The sequence below is a fragment of the Bufo bufo genome, chromosome 8 (assembly GCF_905171765.1).
Source record: "Bufo bufo chromosome 8, aBufBuf1.1, whole genome shotgun sequence".
NCBI classification, from domain to species: domain Eukaryota; kingdom Metazoa; phylum Chordata; class Amphibia; order Anura; family Bufonidae; genus Bufo; species Bufo bufo.
This window is the reverse complement of record NC_053396.1, coordinates 14095114-14115881: the sequence shown is the minus strand read 5'-3', so window position 1 is coordinate 14115881 and position 20768 is coordinate 14095114. Positions and strand designations below refer to the sequence as shown.

The window sequence follows — 20768 nt, the reverse complement described above, 5'->3', positions numbered from 1 at the left end:
TGCACCCGACCGCGGACCAGGCGTGAGTCCAGGATATTGCTCACCTCATACTCCTCACGATTACCCACTTGGACCGGACGAGGCCGAGGAACCGAGGAAGTGAAACGATTACACACCAGTGGCTTCAACAGGGAGACATGAAACACGTTGGAGATCCGCATGCCAGGAGGAAGCGCAAGGGCATAGGCTACCGGGTTTACCCTGCGAAGCACTCGGAAGGGACCAACAAAGCGAGGCGCCAGCTTGGGAGTGGGCACTCGAAGGTTGAGGTTGCGGGTGGACAACCATACACGGTCTCCGACCTGGTAGGAAGGAGCAGGCGCTCGTCTGCGATCAGCCTGGAGTCTCTGGCGCTGCGCAGAGACCTCAAGGGACTTCTGGATCAGTACCCAAGAAGCACGTAGGACGGAAAGGTGATCCTCCACAGCCGGAATATCCTGGGGAGAGAATACCTCCGGTAACACGGCAGGTTGGAACCCATAATTGGCCATGAAGGGAGACGTCCCAGAGGAAGAGTTCACCGCCGTGTTCCTGGCAAACTCAGCCCAAGGCAGGAGGTCAACCCAATTGTCTTGGTGATCGGAGACATAGCAACGAAGGAATTGCTCCAAGGCCTGATTGGATCGTTCTGCGGCCCCATTGGACTGAGGGTGGTAGGCCGAGGAGAAGGAGAGATGAATCCCCAACTGGGAGCAAAAGGCACGCCAGAACCTGGACACAAACTGACTCCCCCGATCCGACACAATCTCCTTGGGCAAACCGTGCAACCGGAAGACCTCCCTGGCAAAAATCGTGGCCAACTCTTGTGCAGAGGGTAACTTCTTGAGAGGAACACAGTGGCACATTTTGGAAAACCGATCCACAATCATGAGAATGACCGTATGGCCTCGGGATGCAGGGAGGTCCACAATGAAATCCATCCCCAGGTGTGACCATGGGCGCTGCCCGGTGGCTATGGGTTGCAGAAGGCCCAACGGAAGGTGCCGAGGGGACTTACTCTGGGCACAAACGGAGCATGCCGCTACATATGCGGCGATGTCGGAACGTAGGGAAGGCCACCAGAACAGACGTGAAACAGCCCAGGACAGCTGATTCTTTCCAGGATGCCCCGCGGTCTTGGAGTTATGGTAGGTTCGCAACAACCGAGTGCGCAACTCCTCAGGCACAAAACATCTGCCGTTGGGTCTCCCAGAGGGAGCACCAGATTGAGCCGCCAAAATCTGCTCACCCAGGGGAGAGGTCAGGCTGGTGCGAATGGCGGCCAAGATCTGATTCGGAGGTATGACCGAAGTCGGAATCGACTCCTCCCTGGACAGCTCGGAGTACTGCCGTGATAAGGCATCCGCCCTGATGTTCTTGGAACCGGGTAGGTAGGAGACCACGTAATTAAAACGTGACAAGAACAGAGCCCATCTGGCCTGACGTGGTGTCAATCTCTTGGCCTCAGAAAGGTAGGTCAGATTCTTGTGGTCCGTCAGGATGAGGACCGGAACCACCGAACCCTCGAGCAAGTGCCTCCATTCTTTAAGGGCCTGCACGATGGCCAATAACTCCCTGTCACCAATCTGATAGTTGCACTCCGCGGAAGACAGTTTCCGGGAGTAAAACCCACAAGGAAGCAGAGGACCCTCTGGTGTTCTACGCTGAGACAGAAGGGCGCCTACTCCCGTCTCAGACGTGTCCACCTCGAGGACAAAGGGCAACCCAGGGTTGGGATGCGACAGAATCGGAGCCGACACAAAGGCGGACTTTAGAGCCTCAAAAGCTCGGATGGCCTCGAGCGGCCAGACCTGGGAATTACTGCCCTTCCTGGTCAGATCCGTGAGAGGCTTGGCTAGCATGGAAAAGTCCCTGATGAACTTCCGATAATAATTGGCGAAGCCCAAAAAGCGCTGCAGGGAACGAAGACCACTGGGCTGGGGCCACTGTAAGACAGCCGAAACCTTCTCAGGATCCATGGAGAACCCCTCAGCGGAAATGATGTAACCTAAGAAGGTTACCTGGGATCGGTGAAATTCGCATTTCTCAAGCTTACCGAACAGCTTGTTCTCTCGTAACCGTTGCAACACTCGTCTGACATCCAGAATGTGGGCCTCCATGGATTCAGAATATACCAAGATGTCATCCAAATAGACCACCACACACTGCTGCAACAGGTCACGGAAAACATCGTTGATGAATTCCTGAAAGACTGCGGGCGCATTGCACAACCCAAAGGGCATAACCAAGGATTCATAATGACCGGTCCTGGTGTTAAACGCGGTCTTCCACTCATCGCCCACCTTGATCCTTACCAGGTTATATGCCGCCCTCAGGTCGAGTTTGGTAAAGACCGTGGCCCCTTTAAGGCGATCGAACAGCTCGGAAATCAAGGGTATCGAGTAAGCGTTCTTGATCGTGATGCGTTTGAGACCCCTGTAATCGATGCAAGGCCTCAACTCACCGCCCTTCTTTTTCACAAAGAAAAATCCAGCCCCTGCCGGGGACGAGGATTTGCGAATGTGTCCGCGTGAAAGCGCCTCCCTCACGTACTCCTCCATGGCCTCATTCTCCGCTACCGACAGTGGATAGACTTTGCCACGAGGAGGAACGGCACCAGATTGTAACTCTATGGCACAATCGTATGGGCGGTGCGGAGGTAGGGCAACCGCGCGCACCTTATCGAATACATCCCGGTACTCCTCGTATTCAGGAGGCAACAGAGAGTCCGAGGAAGTACACAGCAACTTGACAGACCCATGGATGCAACTAGCCCCATACTGCGGTGACCACGAGAGGATCTCGGCCGATCTCCAATCGAAAGTCGGATTATGCTTCCGGAGCCAGGGGTACCCCAAGACCACCGAGTAGTGTGGAGACGAAATAACCTGGAGGCAGACCGACTCTCTGTGAACGGCACCAATGGCTATCCCCACTGGAAGGGTCTCATGAGTCACGTGTGGCGGCAGAAGGGGTCTGCCGTCTATCGCCTCAAGAGCCAGTGGGGAACCTCGAGCCTGCAGAGGAATGGAATTGGCGGCAGCGAACACATTATCAATGAACAAACCACCAGCACCAGAGTCCACCAACGCCTGGGTCGTCACCGAGCCCCCGACCCAGGAGAGGACAACAGTGATCAGTGGTTTGTCAACACGGGAAACCGGGGACGAGGAGACTCCACCCAAGATCTGCCCCCGACAGGATCTCAGGTGCGAGCGTTTCCCGGACGGTTCGGACATGCCAACCGAAAATGCCCACCGAGACCACAGTACATGCATCGGCCCTCGCGTCTCCGGAGTACCCTCTCCCCCTCGGACAGGCGAGCAAACCCCAGCTGCATGGGTTCACCCCCAGACAAGTCATCCCCAGGAGGCGTGGGAGGAGAGGGAGGCACGGGTGGGACAGCAAACGTAGACGCCAATCTGTTAGAAAACCTCCGCAGGCTCTCCTTAAAGGAAGGTCTCTCCCTGAGTCTGGTGTCAATCAAAATCAGGAAAGAAATAAGAGACTCGAGCTCCACTGGTAGGTCCTTAGCTGCAACCTCATCCTTCAAGGCATCCGAGAGACCATGAGAGAAAGCAGCGACCAGAGCCTCATTATTCCAGCCCACCTCTGCTGCCAGGGTACGAAACTCAATGGCGTATTCAGCTACGGATCGTGAACCCTGTCTGATGGACATAAGGAGCTTCGCAGCAGAGGCAGCACGAGCCGGCACATCGAATACCTTCCGAAGAGAAGCAACAAAACCGAAAAACTCGGCAACCACCGGATTGTTGTTCTCCCATAAAGGGCTGGCCCAGGCCAAGGCCTTGTCCGAGAGCAGCGAGATCAAGAAGCCCACCTTTGATCTCTCAGTAGGAAAGGCATGTGGCAGCAACTCGAAATAAATGCCCACCTGGTTAAGGAAACCTCGGCGCTGTGGAAGAGGGGCAGAACCGGTCATACCCCGAAACACCGCAGGTGCAACAACAGGTGTCGGGGTAGACTCTGGCGCAACAACCGGAGCGGCAGTAGGAGCGGGCCCAGGAGCGACAACCGACCCATCAGCAACGGGAGCGAAATGAGCCGTGCGTTCAAGCAGGGTTTGCAACGCCACAGCGAACCGACCCAACAGGTGATCCTGCTGATCAAGTCTGGCAACCAGCGTGGGTAGCGAGGATGGCCCTGTACCGTCAGAATTCATGGCTTGGTCCTAATGTCACGGAACCATGAACCAGACGTACAACAAGGGATAAGTGAAAATAAGAAGGCTTTATTGAAAATAAAGCTGTAAAGCAAAAGTCCAAACGGATGGCGAAACCGAAGCAGAGTCTTTGCGAAGCCAGAGGTCAGGAACCAGAAGGGTAGTCAGATGAAGCCAGGATCAGGAACCAGCAGGGTAGTCAGACGAAGCCAGGATCAGGAACCAGCAGGGTAGTCGGACGAAACCAGGATCAGGAACCAGCAGGGTAGTCGGACGAAACCAGGATCAGGAACCAGAAGCAGCAGCAGTCTAGAAGCATGTGAACACAGGAGGACCAAGCGAGGAACTGAAGCCACAGACCTCCTATATATATGAGCTAGGCATCCAGCTCCTCCCAGTGGGAAGGAGGAGCCGCAGGGTGGGAGGCTACAAGAAACCCAGAAACCAAGATGGCCGCCAGCACATGTCAAACGAAGGAGAACAGCAAGAAGGTAAGACCATGACAGTTTCCTTCTGTAGGACACTTGGGCCAATTCTCCACCCCCTTGAGTTAACAACTCAGATCCTCTGCAGAGAGGACAGTTCTGATAGCAAATGTGACCGATAACAGTGGCGTACCGCCCATATAGGAAGACCACGCCGTTGCAGGGGGGCCCGGAGCGCAGGGGGGCCCGGAGCGCACGGAAGGATCCGCCCCCTCCATTTATTTTAGCCAGTACACACTGTGGCGCAGGCGCAGCGGGCCCACGGCACTTGCCTTTGGGGGGCATTAAGGGTTTGGGGGGCTCATAGTGGACAGTGTGCTCTCCTACTCCTCCCCCCGGACATTTTGTGGGGCATTAGGGGTTGGATAACCCCTCTAACTCCTTTCTGCTGATGCGGACAGTGCACATAGCCACCAATCATATTCCCACACCCCCCAACACCTCAGTCACCTTTGGAGGGGGGGGGGGGGTTATATGATTGGTGGCTATGTGCACACTCAGCATCAGAAGCAAGGAGTTTGGGGTAAGAGAAGTGATGACAAAATGGCGCTGGTAGCAAAGGGGTTTAATTGTGGGGGATGGCCTACGTCTGGACACAGGAAGGAGGTGCGATGTGTATGCGGGCTCCTGCCCTGCACTCGTTCAGCTGTGCTCACATACATATCGCGCCCTGTGTCCACTGTCCTGTGCTCACTCTGCTAAAACCTGACATAGCCCATCTATGCCCGGCTTTACCAAAGCAGACAGGCAGGAGCAGTGATGTGTGATGTAATCATATTTATTATATGTATGTGTGTGTGTCTGTCCCTGTGTCTGTGTTTGTGTCACCATCACCATGCCCACAGTGTTCCTATGTCTTGACGCAGCTGCATCAGGACGTTCTGTGCGGGGCAAGAGAAAGAAGAAGGAAGAGGAGGCAGCACCGCCAACATGGAGTCCGTGGGAGAGGCACACTAAAGACACAGGTAACACTACCACATGATCTACACTAGTGTTATCTGTGGTTTTACATATGACTGCAGGTAACACTACCACATCAGCACTAGTGCTATCTGTGGTTTTCCATAGGACTGCAGGTAACACTACTACATTTTCTGTATTCAGAGAGCTATCACTGTGTTATTTGTGGTGTTACATAGGACTACAGATGACATCTACTACATTATCTGTACTCAGAGAGTTATCACTGTGTTATTTGCAATGTTACATAGAACTGCAGATAAAACTTTTATGGCATATCCACAGGAGTCCCATAGATTCAGATACCACAGGGTTTTGATTCCTACGGCATTTCCTTTGCCACAAAACTGACCTGTGCCCTTCATTCTCTGGGTCAGTACGAATACGTACAAACGTATGTATACATTTCTTTATTGGCAAATGGGGGTGGAGCCAGGACAGGAGGTGGGATTGGCCAGGAGGTGGGCAGGGTTAGGGGGCCCAATTCAGATTCTTGCTATGGGGCCCAGTGATTTCTATGTACGCCCCTGACCGATAATATACATATTGGCCACCTCTATGATGCACGCTTGTATCAGAACATATATATATACACACACACACACACTGATCTGACACACACTGATCTGATGTTTTACGGTCAGAATATTAGACCACTGTAACTTATTTGCTCACTTGGCTCTGTTGTGCAGGTACACAGGTTTCTCCTGCAGCCGTAAAATTGCAGTATACTAGAAAAGAGTCCTGGGGACTTCCTTGGTTTGGATCAATATAGTAATAACCTAAAAAGAAAAGGAAAATGAATGGTCCATAAAATAAAAATGCTCTGCAATTTTTCAATTTTCCAAAGAGTTTGCAATGAGCTTGAGTGAGCTAATCGACTGCAGCACTCAGGGTACGTTTGCATCTGCGGCAGCCGATACGGCAGAGAGCAGCCTGCCGGATTTCGCCAGATCCGGCATTGCCTGATTCTACAGTTCACCGCTCGATCCCCATTAACTATAATAGGGTCCAGCGGTGCCCTGACTGCTTTCCGGACAGACAAAAACTGTTGCATTCATTGTTTTTTGTCTGGCCGACAATGCGTCATTTGTTCCAGATCAAGCATGCCGCAGATACAAATGTACCCTAAGGGTAAATGCACACGTTCAGGATTTATGCGAGGACCCGCACTGCAATCCGCAGGTGTTCACAGGGAAATCCGTGTGGACAATCCACATCAGTTAGTGCAGATTTTCTGTGCGGATTTTACTGTCCCCATTGAAGTGAAAGGAGAAAATCCGGTCGGGAAAAATAAAATAAACTGACAAGCTGCAGATTTTAAAATCTGCACCGCAGGTCACAATCTGCACAGAAAAAATCCACATCGTGTACATGAGAATTTGAAATTCTCACAGAATACAATGTACATGACCTACGCCACGGATTTTCCGCATGCAAATCCGCGTGGAAAATCCTCACGCACTCCTGATCATGTGCGTTTAGCCTAAAATGACTGTTGGAAGTGTAACGTGACAGCCAGCACTTCTAGTTTTTCACCGGTTTGAGCTACCTTAGTACAACCTCAGCACACAATAGAGACTAATATGTCCTGCAGGCTGTGAGATGAATTACTGGTTGTCCATGAGGTTTTTCCTGTTTTTGTATGCGATATTTCAATGGAAGCATTCTAGAAACTTTACTTGTATTGACATAAGGCACTTGCAGGGCAGTAGTGACGTGACTGTGCCACACTGCTATCAATATATGTGTATATGCTCCTTCATGTTATAAATCTGTGTGTTGGGGATAAAATTACATTACTCTTCCGAATGTGTCCACCAGCCATCCGGATGCAACCAGTACTAATAATGCTATAATACTGAAGTTAAGGCCAGCATTGAAAATCAATCTATTTCTTCTGAAGGGCATACACCCACCGTCCGGCAGTTCAGGATGGACAAGGTGCAGCTCTTTGCAGGTGCTTGCAGGATTTTCCTTGGTCCCATTTGGTGGAGCAGACAAGAGCTTCAAGTCTTCTTCCAGACGATGAATGAGATCCAATGGGACTAAGTCATTCCAGACTCCAGAGTTGGGGAGAAGACGCTATGAAAGAGAAGCAAAGCAAGGCTCCATCATAATGTAAGACAACCTACACCTGAGTACAGAAATGCAAAATGGAGACTTAGACTTGCAAATAGTTACAAGGCTTTGATGCTTCTGTATCCAAATGAGATTACTAGTCAAACTAGTACATGTCTGTGTCCACTCATGTCACAGTTCTTGGACACATATCACATGTTTAATGAAGCATCTCAGTTTTTTGCAAGCAGTCTGTTTCAAGGTGTAGACCTTATGCAATAGACTTAGGTCGAGTAGAAAACAAAAAAACAGCCTGCATCGGATATATATATATATATATATATATATACACTGCGTGCAGAATTATTAGGCAAATGAGTATTTTGACCACATCATCCTCTTTATGCATGTTGTCTTACTCCAAGCTGTATAGGCTCGAAAGCCTACTACCAATTAAGCATATTAGGTGATGTGCATCTCTGTAATGAGAAGGGGTGTGGTCTAATGACATCAACACCCTATATTAGGTGTGCATAATTATTAGGCAACTTCCTTTCCTTTGGCAAAATGGGTCAAAAGAAGGACTTGACAGGCTCAGAAAAGTCAAAAATAGTGAGATATCTTGCAGAGGGATGCAGCACTCTTAAAATTGCAAAGCTTCTGAAGCGTGATCATCGAACAATCAAGCGTTTCATTCAAAATAGTCAACAGGGTCGCAAGAAGCGTGTGGAAAAACCAAGGCGCAAAATAACTGCCCATGAACTGAGAAAAGTCAAGCGTGCAGCTGCCAAGATGCCACTTGCCACCAGTTTGGCCATATTTCAGAGCTGCAACATCACTGGAGTGCCCAAAAGCACAAGGTGTGCAATACTCAGAGACATGGCCAAGGTAAGAAAGGCTGAAAGACGACCACCACTGAACAAGACACACAAGCTGAAACGTCAAGACTGGGCCAAGAAATATCTCAAGACTGATTTTTCTAAGGTTTTATGGACTGATGAAATGAGAGTGAGTCTTGATGGGCCAGATGGATGGGCCCGTGGCTGGATTGGTAAAGGGCAGAGAGCTCCAGTCCGACTCAGACGCCAGCAAGGTGGAGGTGGAGTACTGGTTTGGGCTGGTATCATCAAAGATGAGCTTGTGGGGCCTTTTCGGGTTGAGGATGGAGTCAAGCTCAACTCCCAGTCCTACTGCCAGTTTCTGGAAGACACCTTCTTCAAGCAGTGGTACAGGAAGAAGTCTGCATCCTTCAAGAAAAACATGATTTTCATGCAGGACAATGCTCCATCACACGCGTCCAAGTTCTCCACAGCGTGGCTGGCAAGAAAGGGTATAAAAGAAGAAAATCTAATGACATGGCCTCCTTGTTCACCTGATCTGAACCCCATTGAGAACCTGTGGTCCATCATCAAATGTGAGATTTACAAGGAGGGAAAACAGTACACCTCTCTGAACAGTGTCTGGGAGGCTGTGGTTGCTGCTGCACGCAATGTTGATGGTGAACAGATCAAAACACTGACAGAATCCATGGATGGCAGGCTTTTGAGTGTCCTTGCAAAGAAAGGTGGCTATATTGGTCACTGATTTGTTTTTGTTTTGTTTTTGAATGTCAGAAATGTATATTTGTGAATGTTGAGATGTTATATTGGTTTCACTGGTAAAAATAAATAATTGAAATGGGTATATATTAGTTTTTTGTTAAGTTGCCTAATAATTATGCACAGTAATAGTCACCTGCACACACAGATATCCCCCTAAAATAGCTAAAACTAAAAACAAACTAAAAACTACTTCCAAAAATATTCAGCTTTAATATTAATGAGTTTTTTGGGTTCATTGAGAACATGGTTGTTGTTCAATAATAAAATTAATCCTCAAAAATACAACTTGCCTAATAATTCTGCACTCCCTGTATATATTCAGCAAATACCGTAGCAGCACAGTCAGACTGCGTGTACTGGGTGCAATTCCTCCTGGAGGCTGGCTTCTCCTCCACGAAATATGCGTTCCAAAAAACGAGGCAGCACTTCCAGATTTCGGTGAAAGGGTGAAGACCCCAAACTTTATTCCCCAGCAACGTTTCGGCCTGCTCAATGAGGCCTTTGTATATATATATATATATATTTTTTTTTACTTACCCTTAGACTCTGAGCACTTTTGCTCAGAGAAGGTCCCGGAGGTCCAGGCACACCCGGTGGACCCTATTAAATGTAACAATAACACATCATTGAGTTTCAAAGAGCACAATTTCTGTTTCATGAATGTTTCAACCAGTCAGTTTAAAGAGGTTGTTCAAAAGCATGGCATACAAAAAATATAAAAACAGTTATATTCATCTTGCTGATCCCTGCCGCTCCCATTCCGATGCATCCCGACCCACTGCCTGCAGGTCTCTACTTTCCGGTCTTTTTGACAGAGGAAATGTGAGCAATCAGTGACTAAGGTAGGTCAATGCTGTGGCCAGTGACTGGCTGAGCGGTGACATTTTCTGTGTCGAGAGACACCATGAAGACGAGACCCGGGGGGCGGGGGACCTGAGGTGGTGGAACAGGAGTGGTGGGGGGGGATCAGTGAGGCGAGTATGACTTTAGGCCATTCTGACAATTTTTTATCAAAAGTTTACAGGCTGGATGACCCTTTAATGTCTGGATGGTTGATACTTACTGGTGTTCCTGGAGGGCCTGGTGGTCCTTGTTCTCCCTGGAAACCTTTTGGGCCCTGTAATTATATATATGTGAAATAAACAATATTTGTGTCACATGCCGGAGGCCTCCGGGACGTCATACAAACAGGACACAGGCAAAAACAGACCAGGGACCAACAGAGTACTTTATTACACATGTAATAAAAGAACATGACCATAAAGCAGGTTAAGCAATAGTGGTAGCACTACCACAGAACCAAGTGCACTGGCAGACCAGAGGCAAATCCCAGAGGGCGAAGAGCCAGTGAACCCTGTTCGTCATAGAGCTCCTAGTGGTGGGGATGAACTGGGCCGAGGGCTCACTGGTCGCACCTCCAGGAATGTCCCGGTACACTTGGCCCCTACCTGCAAAGAACCACACAGGTGCAAGCACCAGCGGAACAGAAAACAGAACTAGAACCCAAACAAAAACAGGACATGGAACAGACAACAAGACAAACGGGAACCAGCACAGAAGCAGGTGCCTGGACCCCAAGCGGAATGGAAGCATGGCGGTCTCAGGCAGAGCTGCACACAGACTAGAGATCCTCCCTCCAGAGAACCCAGGGGGACCCTCTCACGAAGGCAGGACAAACACAGGAACAGAAGCAGTAAGGCACTGCAGGACAGACAAGGAACAGACAGGATCAGAAGCAGTTTAGCACTGCCAGGCTGGACATAGGACAGGATCAGAAGCAGTTAAAGCACTGCTAGGCTAGACAAGGAACCGAGTGGATCCAGACAAAGAACAGGTACAGAAGAGCAGGCAAGGCAAGGACAAGGATAACATAAACACCATACAGGACAGGTAAGGAGGATCAGACAAGGACATAACATCACATTACGACACCACAAACAAGGGCAGATGGCAAAACCCCCGGGGTCAGCAGCAAGGGGCTACACCCAGCACAACACAAGATAGACTGAAACTCCTGGGTGAGCAGCAAGGTGCTACACCCAGTAAGGCAGAAGATAGACTGACCACAAGCCCCACAGCTCACAGGTGGAAATAGCTGCATAAGAGGGCACCTGATAAACCACACCCAGAAACAGACCAGGGGAAGTTAACCCCAACACAACAAGAGTACCAGAACCATAGAACAAACAAGCAGCAGTACAGGACGTTGCCCCTGGCAACCAGCATACACGAAGCCACTGCAGCCAATACGCCAGAGCACAAACAACCAGAGTCACAAACAGAAATGCATCCATACTGAGACCCTGTTCACACACCAGCCAGCACACATAACAGAATCAGCATGCATGGGAACACCCACAGCCAGTACACAAAGCGCATGCAGCCAGCCTGCAAGGCACCGGTGAAAGGCACCACAGAGATGCAGACATGGGAATCCACAAACACAAGCCACAGTTCACACACTATACCGCAGCCAGCACGCAGTCCCAAGCAACCAGCATACACAGGTGTCGGCCTGCAGCCAGTACGCAAGGGAGCCTGCAGCCAGCCTACACGGCAACAGTGATAGAAACTGCACAGAGATGCAGACATGGGGAGTACACACAAACACGGGCATAGTTCACACAAGACACCGCAGCCAGCACGCAGCACCAAACAACCAGCATACACAGGTTTCAGCCTGCAGCCAGTACGCAAGAGAGCATGCAGCCAGCCTACACGGCCAAAACTGTCACAGTGAACCGCACTGTGACAATTTGAAATATTTAAAAAGTTGCAAAACAGTGAATGTACTTTTTATCCTTACCTGCATCCCCTCTGGTCCCTAGAAGTAACACCAGAAAAGAATTAAAAACCAAAAACAGACTGTGCATTGCAAGTGACCAACTTATGATTCAATTTCTTCTCACTTACCGGTGGACCCTGAGGCCCAGGAACACCTCGAGGCCCAGGAGGCCCAATTACTCCCTAGTGGAAAACATAAATGCAGACTTTAGTCAAATTGCCCCATAGGAACATGAATTGATCACCGCTGATTTTTGGGCTGAAAAAAAGCAAGGTTGCCCATACACATTAAGTAAAAGTTGGTGTAGCCACGAATAACTTCATCTAATGTTGAACTGTCCCCTGGAGGCAAGTGTTGGGATAAACGAGGCATGTTTGGAGATGAGTTGCAGCAATTAGTATAAAGGTGAATGCAGCCAAGCCCGCCAATTTCTGTGGGACCTGCCAACCATCCAATGTGTATGGTGATATTTGGACCCTTTGTTCTCAAGGGAGATCATCAAATTCCTCACTCCTCGTTCTGAACAAATGCAAGTTCAGCCAAGTGTGGTACCTATATATAGGATGGTCAAAAGGAACATCTGTTGGCCAAACGAGTTATCACCTTACTTGTAGTATTTTTTATGGGATGATTGCTGAAATAGTCCAGATGAAGCTCTGTTCCCATAATCACTACTTGATTTTACATATCTTCAGTGACGAGACCCTCTACAAACATTTATATAATATTAGCAGCTCATTTTATAATCTGATGACTCTGAGATTAGCATTCTTTTAGGATGATAATTAGAGATAAGGGAGGTGAAACTGCTTTATAGTCAGCCGAGAGCTAGACTTAGAATAAATGGAAAGCTATCCCCGTCGATAATACTGGAGAGGGGCACCAGGCAGGGATGTCCCTTGTCGCCCCTTTTATTTGCCGTTGCTATAGAGCCTTTGGCCTGCATTTTACGTTCTACCCCGATGATTCGAGGCTTGGGAAGAGGGGACGTGGAGGAACGAGTTTCGCAATACGCGGATGATATGTTGCTTTATGTGGGTGATCTGGTTTCGTCGATAGATCCCAATATTTCATTGATATCAGATTTTGGAAGACAATCTGGTTTACAGATTAAATGGAACAAATCTGTTATCCTTCCACTGTCCACCCTTCCGAAAACTTTTTGTTTGGACCACATTAATTTGAAAGTAGTCTCCTTCAAATATCTTGGAATTAATATCTCAGTTAATCCCCGGTCATACATTATAGATAACCTGACATCGTTATTGTCTAGGTTTAAAATGAAAACGGCTACTTGGCATAAACTCCCATTATCTGTAATAGGTAGAGGTAACCTCCTTAAAATGATTTTAATGCCGCAGTTACTTTACATCCTGCATAACTCACCAGTATGGATACCCATGCAGTATTATTATAAGATGCAGCAAATATTTTGATCTTTGTTGTGGAAAAATAAAGGTAGTAGAATCCGGTATGAAACGTTGCAGCGACATAAAGAAATGGGGGGGATATTGGACTCAGACAATTTGTAACCGTATATTTTAGTTGGAATTAATAGGATTTTGTATTAGGCGCGCAAAACTCTGGCTGCTAAATGGATACAGCCTCTTCCCCCGAGCATCTCTGAATTTATTGCAAGAATGAATGTAGTTATACGGTTGGAAAGGGGAATTTATTTGAAATGTAATTGTCTATCAAAGTATGAAAATATCTGGGGTCCATGGATAGACAATTCTAGAGTTTGTAGCCCTCAGTTGACCTTCCAAAGTGGTTTTAGGATTGTTACGGGGTGATACCAGTGGGGGTAATTAAAGGTTGCTTGAGGTTATTTAAACTGAGTTTGCATGACTTTATATTCAGAAAATGGCAAACTGGTCAGCTACTACAAATATTGTGTATTAAGATGATATCTATATCCCATAGATGGATCTCTCTATATGGAAGTATAAGATGGTTGTCTCCTAGTCATATTAAGTGTCTCAAAGAGGGAAGAGGGGGGAAGGGTAATCTGTTGGGGTCTGTATACAAAGATCTTTGTATGTTGGCGTTGTACAAATATTATCTTTGCATTGTAATGTACAAAGCATCTAATGCAAAAAAAATAATCATAAACCAATAAAAACTTATCTGAGATGAGGGAATCGAAGTTGACGAAGTGGAATTCGATCCAAATTTCAGGAAAAATTTGATTCGCAATGAATCCGAATTTCTTTACACTTCATGGTAACGAATAGCATTTTTTCCTAAAATGGCTGTTACACGTGTTAGGACATGGAGCAAAGAACTCTAGGAACGAGGGATCACCCACAATGCCATGCATGCAGCCAATCAGCAGCCAGCCAGCCCTGTGATGTCACAGCCCTATAAATAGCCTCAGCCATCTTGGATTCAGCCATTTTCCAGTGCACTTAGTGCAGGGAGAGACGTCAGCAGGCGCTAGGGACAGTGCTAGGAAAGACTTGAAAACTTTTATTTTGCTGTATAGAAATTCAGGGAAAGGATAAGGAGGAATCATTCCACAGTATTGAAGCAGAACAGGGTTCAGTAGGGGAGGTTACAGCCTGGGTAATAGGAACAATCCTATTACACCTTGCTGCACTGACTGCGGATCCAAATTGCCATTATACTGCTGCTTTCAGGTTTGCAATAGATGATACCTCTGTAATTCCAGCAAACCGTTCTCTTTATTGGGGTGCAGGTGCTGTGTGATACATTAACAGGGTGTATTACTAGAAAATATTTCTACATCTTATTAGTCCTTGTGTAGTGTCCCACTAGATTGGCGTGGGCACTACACAAGGGTCAATTGGTGTGCGCGTTACTCCTACTTACAAAGGACAGTAATGTTATATTTAAATGTGCATTTAATGTATTTTCTAATGTGTTTTTATATGCAATGTTCCCCTGTATGATGCAATAGCAGGCCTAGTTGGGTGTAGCTAGACATCCCAGACACTAGAGGGAGATAGGGAGCCCCTAGTATAAATGTCCAGGCCCAGACAGGGAGAGAGGGTTCAGAGTCAGGAGTCTGCAGAGACAAGTTAGAAGGCACCAGCCAGTGATATGCTGAGGGCCTCCTCCTGACATGCAGCTAGACAGCCCAGGGTTCTAGTTGTTACCAGGGGGCTAGTAGAGGGATCCTAGCCTACCTGTGGATCAAGTGAGCCTCAGTTAGCTCAGAAGATTACCCCAGTAGTAGGAATGGACCTCCTGGGAGAAACCTGCAGCTTCCCAACCAAGCAAGGATAATACAAGTCAGATAAGTAACCTGATGGGCAGAGGATCTATAAAGTAAAGAGCAAGGGTCAATACTGGAGAGAGAATTTATATACCAAGGATTAAAGCCAGTATTTAGGCATCCGGGCCTTGGGATCCAGCCAGCTAGAATAGCTGAAGGGGATAGAGCAGCATTGCACTGCAAAGCATTACCCGTTGTGTCCTCCAAGTATCTTGCATGATTACTACCTGCCACCATCTAAAGTCTACCTGCTTGTGAAGTATTGTTCAAGGGACTGCATTATCATCACTATCAACTATAACTGTATGTACAAAGTTGGACTGTGTTCACCAAGTAAAGAAACGTTTGGTTTATCCACTGAGTACTCAGTTATTCCTCCTATAAAATCGGTGTGCCACCGTTACCGGCACTGGCGTCACGAATCCAAAAGGGACCTTGCCCCAGGCACTTAAAATACCTGTAACATCCAGGGCACCTCACACAACATCAGGCCTGGTCCCCATATACCGAGTGTGCCCCAGAGGAACTGTGTCTACCTCTCTTTCACTGCTGCATGCCTGCCCAGGGTTCTCCAAATACAGTGAGCAACCCTCGATTGCCCATAACCGTGATCTCACTTCGCTATACCCTGCAGGTCTGGCGTGTTGCACTTGTGCGGTGCAGTGATATGTTCTAAAGCTTTTTTTGTTGCGTATTAGTGGCAAAAAAGTATTATTTGCGGTTGCGTGGTGAAGTGACAAAATTACAGCCTCTTTTGGGTGTATTAATTTTCTTTTTATTTACTTATTTGATCTAACAGTATGTCAGACAGAGAAGTGCCAGGCCCTGCACAGGGGAGTGGCAGAGACGTTGGTCCTGCGACAATGTCCGTCGTTCTTATCCTCCACTGCAGGGACAATTCACAGTGCTCCTCCAGCATACCACATCTGCAGGGCACGGCGGTGTCACGCTGTTCTACACCTCGTTTGCCTGGGCGAACGGAGTCACATAGGGGAGGAACTGCTCTGTGTCCTTCATCAAGAAATAGAATCCTGGCTTTCTCCGCGACAACTCAAAATCTGAACCATGGTGTCGGTGCTGCATGGCACATGTGTTCAGTCTGGTTGTCAAGCGGTTCCTGAAGTCTTCCACCCATCTGCAAGACATCCTAAAAATGGCCAGGAAACTTTGCATGCACTTCAGCCACTCTTACACCGCCAGGCACACCCTCCTTGAGCTGCAGCGGCAGAATGGGGTCCCCCAACATAGGCTGATATGCAACATTTTCACCCGTTGTAATTCCACCCTCCACTCCTCCAGGAAGGAAATTTTTTGCCTTTAAGTGGGGAAAATTGGCTTCTACCTCACAGGTTTTTTCCCCCCTTCCTCTGGATCAACTTGCAGGATAACAGGCCGAACTGGATGGACAGATGTCTTTTTTCAGTCTTACAAACTACACTGCCTGTCCCAAAAAAAAGTCGCCACCTGGATTTAACTAAGCAAATATTTATGAGCCTCCTATTGGATAATTACTGCATGGGCGATTATCTTTCAGCTGGCAACAAGTTATTTAACCCCAACTGGTGCAATGAGTTGCTTCTCATTTCTTAAACAACCATGTCGAAAGACACATCTCGTGGTCGTGGAAAGGATCTTAGTCTGTTTGAGAAGGGTCAAATCATTGGCATGCATCAAGCAGAGAAAACATCTGAGGAGATTGCAGAAACTACCAAAATTGGGTTAGGAACTGTCCAACGCATTATTAAAAACTGGAAGGATAGTGGGGACCCATCGTATTCGGGGAAAAAATCCCTGAATGATCGTGATCGGCGATCACTTAAACATTTGGTGAAATCAAATCGAAGAAAAACACCAGTAGAACTCAGGGCTATGTTTAATAGTGAAAGTAAGAGCATTTCCACACGCACAATGTGAAGGGAACTCAAGGGATTGGGACTGAACAGCTGTGTAGCCATAAGAAAACCACTAATCAGTGAGGCAAACCAGAAAAAAGGCTTCAATTTGCTAGGGAGCATAAAGATTGGACTCTGGAGCAATAGTAGAAGGTCATGTGGCCTGATGAGTCAAGATTTACCCTGTTCCAGAGTGATGGGCACATCAGGGTAAGAAGAGAGGCAGATGAAGTGATGCACCCATCATGCCTAGTGCCTACTCTACCAGCCTGTGGGGGCAGTGCTATGATCTGGGGTTGCTGCAGTTGGTCAGGTCTAGGTTCAGCAACCGTATGTGCTCCAAGAATGAGGTCAGCGGACTACCTGAACATACTGAATGACCAGGTTATTCCATCAATGGATTTTTTTCTTCCCTGAGGGCACGGGCATATTCCAAGATGACAATGCCAGGATTCATCATGCTCAAATTGTGAAAGAGAGGGTTCAGGGAGCATGAGACATCATTTTCACACATGGATTGGCCACCACAGTGTCCAGACCTTAACCCCATTTAGAATCTTTGGGATGTGCTGGAGAAGGCTTTGCGCAGCGGTCAGAGTCTACCATCATCAATGCAAGATCTTGGTGAAAAATGAATGCAACACTGGATGGAAATAAATCTTGTGACATTGCAGAAGCTTATCGAAACAATGTCACAGCGAACGCGTGCCGTAATCAAAGCTAAAGGCGGTCCAACGAAATATTAGAGTGTGTGACATTTATTTTTTATTTTTTTTGGTGGCGACTTTTTTTTTGGACAGGCAGTGTATGTTACTACATGTTGGACCGACTATACGAACAGAGAGGTCATAAACGACTGTCAGCCAGTGGCAGCTCATGCGTGACACCTGCCATTTGCTCAGGCCCTGAGAATGCCACGTTATTTGTCAGTCGCCACGACTACGGGATGAACAATGTCATTCCACTGCTTCATATCCTGGGACACATGCTGGGAAATCTGTCTGGTCTGGGGACTGGAGTCGTGGCGTCTACATCTCACAGCTACATGAGCCGAACTGGAGGAGGAGGAGGATACTGGAGCACAAGCAGTGTTTAGCGAAATGGGTGGTTTTTCTACACAGGACAGGAGTGGAGGAGCAAGAGGGAGATAAGGAAGACGAGGCAGATGACCCAGACACACCGTGGCAGTATGCAGTGGAGATGGAGGCAGGGAGTCCCTCCGAGTCACTTGCGCAAATGGCCGGCTGCATGCTCACTTGCTTGGGTAGTGACAGCCGAATTGTCACCATTCGGCAGAGGGATGACTTCTGGCTCTCCACCTTGTTTGACCCTCACTCCCGGTCCAAAATGGGGGCTTTTTTACACCCACTGTAAGGGAGGACAAACTGAACTACTATAGAGCTTGAGTTCATTAAGTTGGATTCAGGATCAGTGCTTCTCACCTCCAGGCTTCAAGGATTTGGACACCTTTGTTTTTGTTTTTTTTGGCAAACCCCACCTCATCGACAGACCTGCAAAGGGAAGTATACTTACCTGCTTCCTGGAGCTGGGTCCCTTCTCCTTTGCTCCCTGCCTTTGCCTCATTTGGGTCTCCAGCTGTCAACATCCACTTCACATCCCATGACCGATTGACGTGATTCAAGGGGAGCAAGTCACCACTACCTGGCCAGCAAATGGCTGCAGCAGTGTCAAATCGAATGTTGGGGACCCGAGCAAGGCATCTGAGGCTGGACAGCGAAGGGGATGACATCTAAGCATGCTTCCCTTTGCATGTCTGCCCAAGAGGGGGGATTTGTGGGTGCTCCCCCCCCCCCCTCCCAAAGGTGGTATCCTCAACAGATTATGATTTGAGGATATTCTATACAGAGAACCTAGGTGACAGAGCCTGATGCACTGACAATAATTTTAATCACCTATGCAATACTTAGAAAGTCCTGACAACTAACCTGCTGGAGTGAAGAAACACTGCTCTACAGCAGTCACAATACAGCATAAATAACTGTTAATATATATAATTGTAAGTAATCAGTCTGTACCTCATCTCCTTTCTCCCCCGGAGCACCAGTATTCCCCATGGGACCTTGTTTTCCCTGAAACACAAAAGCTGATACCATGAGGTTCTGGTGAAGAAGACAAATAACAATTTCTAGTCTTTTTTGGTCAACAATTTTCTAACCTTCAGTCCATCTTCTCCTTTTGGTCCTAATGGTCCATCCATGCCCACTTCACCCTGTAGAAGATAGAATGTGTCACCAGTTCTTCTGGGTGATGACAATTATTTCCGAATGACAATGTTTACATAGGTAATTTATATAGTGCCATACTTTGGACTGGCAATTGGGTGGAATGATTATGTTACTACATTTGGCGAATGCACCAGGAAACGGTCCTGGCACACACACCAAGGTTATTCAAAGGAAAACATTTACCCAACGGAGGCCAAAAATAATATGCCTTTGGCCTCTGTTGGTTTCGACATACTGTATGTCAGTATACCTTTTTTTTGTGGTATTAAATAGCGTATGCCTTATGAAAGTATAAAGTAAGACTACATTCACACGACCGTATGTGTTTTCCGCTCCGCAAAACACTGATGTGCAAAAAATACGGATGATATTCTTTTGGCATCCGTATTGCATCCGTTCTTTTTGCGGATCGATTGTAACAATGTCTATCCTTGTCCGCAAAACGAACAAGAATAGGACATGCTTTATATTTTTTGCAGGGATACGGAACAGACATTTTTTGTGGACCCATTGAAATGAATAGGTCCTCATCCAATCCGCAAAAAAAAAACAACGGACACGGAAACAAAATACGTTTGTGTGAGTGTAGCCTAAAAGGCATATACCGAGCAGTACACGTCTTTAATAATGGAAGCTTACATGCAACTGATGTGAGCAAGGCCTAAGACAACAGTTCTTTACCACATAGAGACATTAAGAAAAGGAGATTTTTTGTGAAACTCACCTGTAAAATCTTTTTCTCGTCTTTTCCATTGGGGGACACAGACCATGGGTATAGCTTAGGCCATTACTAGGAGGAGACACTATGCAAATAATAAAAAAACAGCTCCTCCTCCACTGGCTATACCCCCATGCTCCAACAGGAGGACCTCAGTGCGTGCAAAAGCAGTAGGAGAAGGAGATCAGAAACCAAATATTAACAAAGAAAAGCAGAACCAAGGAACACCGCCATCGGGCCGTTAACCATAAGGTCCCACTAGAATAGAACCAACCCCTCCTGCAACAGACAAGAATGGGTGGGAGCTGTGTCCCCCAAAGGAAAAAAAAAACGAGGAAAAGATTTTACAGGTGAGTTTCACAAACAATCTCCTTTTCTCGCCCATTCCATTGGGGGACACAGAATATGGGACGTCCTAGAGCAGTCCATGGGGTGGGAAGACCAGCACCTCCAGAGGGAAAACGTCCAACGGTTAAACAGGAACCACAGCCTGCAATACCTTGCGCCCTAGGGCAGCATCAGCCGACGCCAAAGAGTGCAGCTGGTAGAACTTTGTAAAGGTATGTAAGGACAACCAGGTGGCCGCCTTACAAAGTTGTGATGTAGAGGCTCGATTGCGC

General features: G+C 47.6%; 1 protein-coding gene across 1 annotated transcript in view; it reads right to left on the bottom strand.

The window, feature by feature from the left end:
- LOC120977696 (collagen alpha-1(I) chain-like) overlaps positions 1-20768 on the bottom strand; it is a 161720-nt gene that overhangs the window by 39899 nt on the left and 101053 nt on the right. The window contains exons 53-60 of the mRNA XM_040405749.1: positions 19361-19414; positions 19221-19274; positions 12183-12236; positions 12076-12093; positions 10333-10386; positions 9807-9869; positions 7527-7692; positions 6283-6389 (exon numbers count right to left, since the gene is read on the bottom strand). Of these exons, the coding sequence (XP_040261683.1) occupies positions 6283-6389; positions 7527-7692; positions 9807-9869; positions 10333-10386; positions 12076-12093; positions 12183-12236; positions 19221-19274; positions 19361-19414 (570 nt within the window). The remainder of the gene's footprint in view (positions 1-6282; positions 6390-7526; positions 7693-9806; positions 9870-10332; positions 10387-12075; positions 12094-12182; positions 12237-19220; positions 19275-19360; positions 19415-20768) is intronic.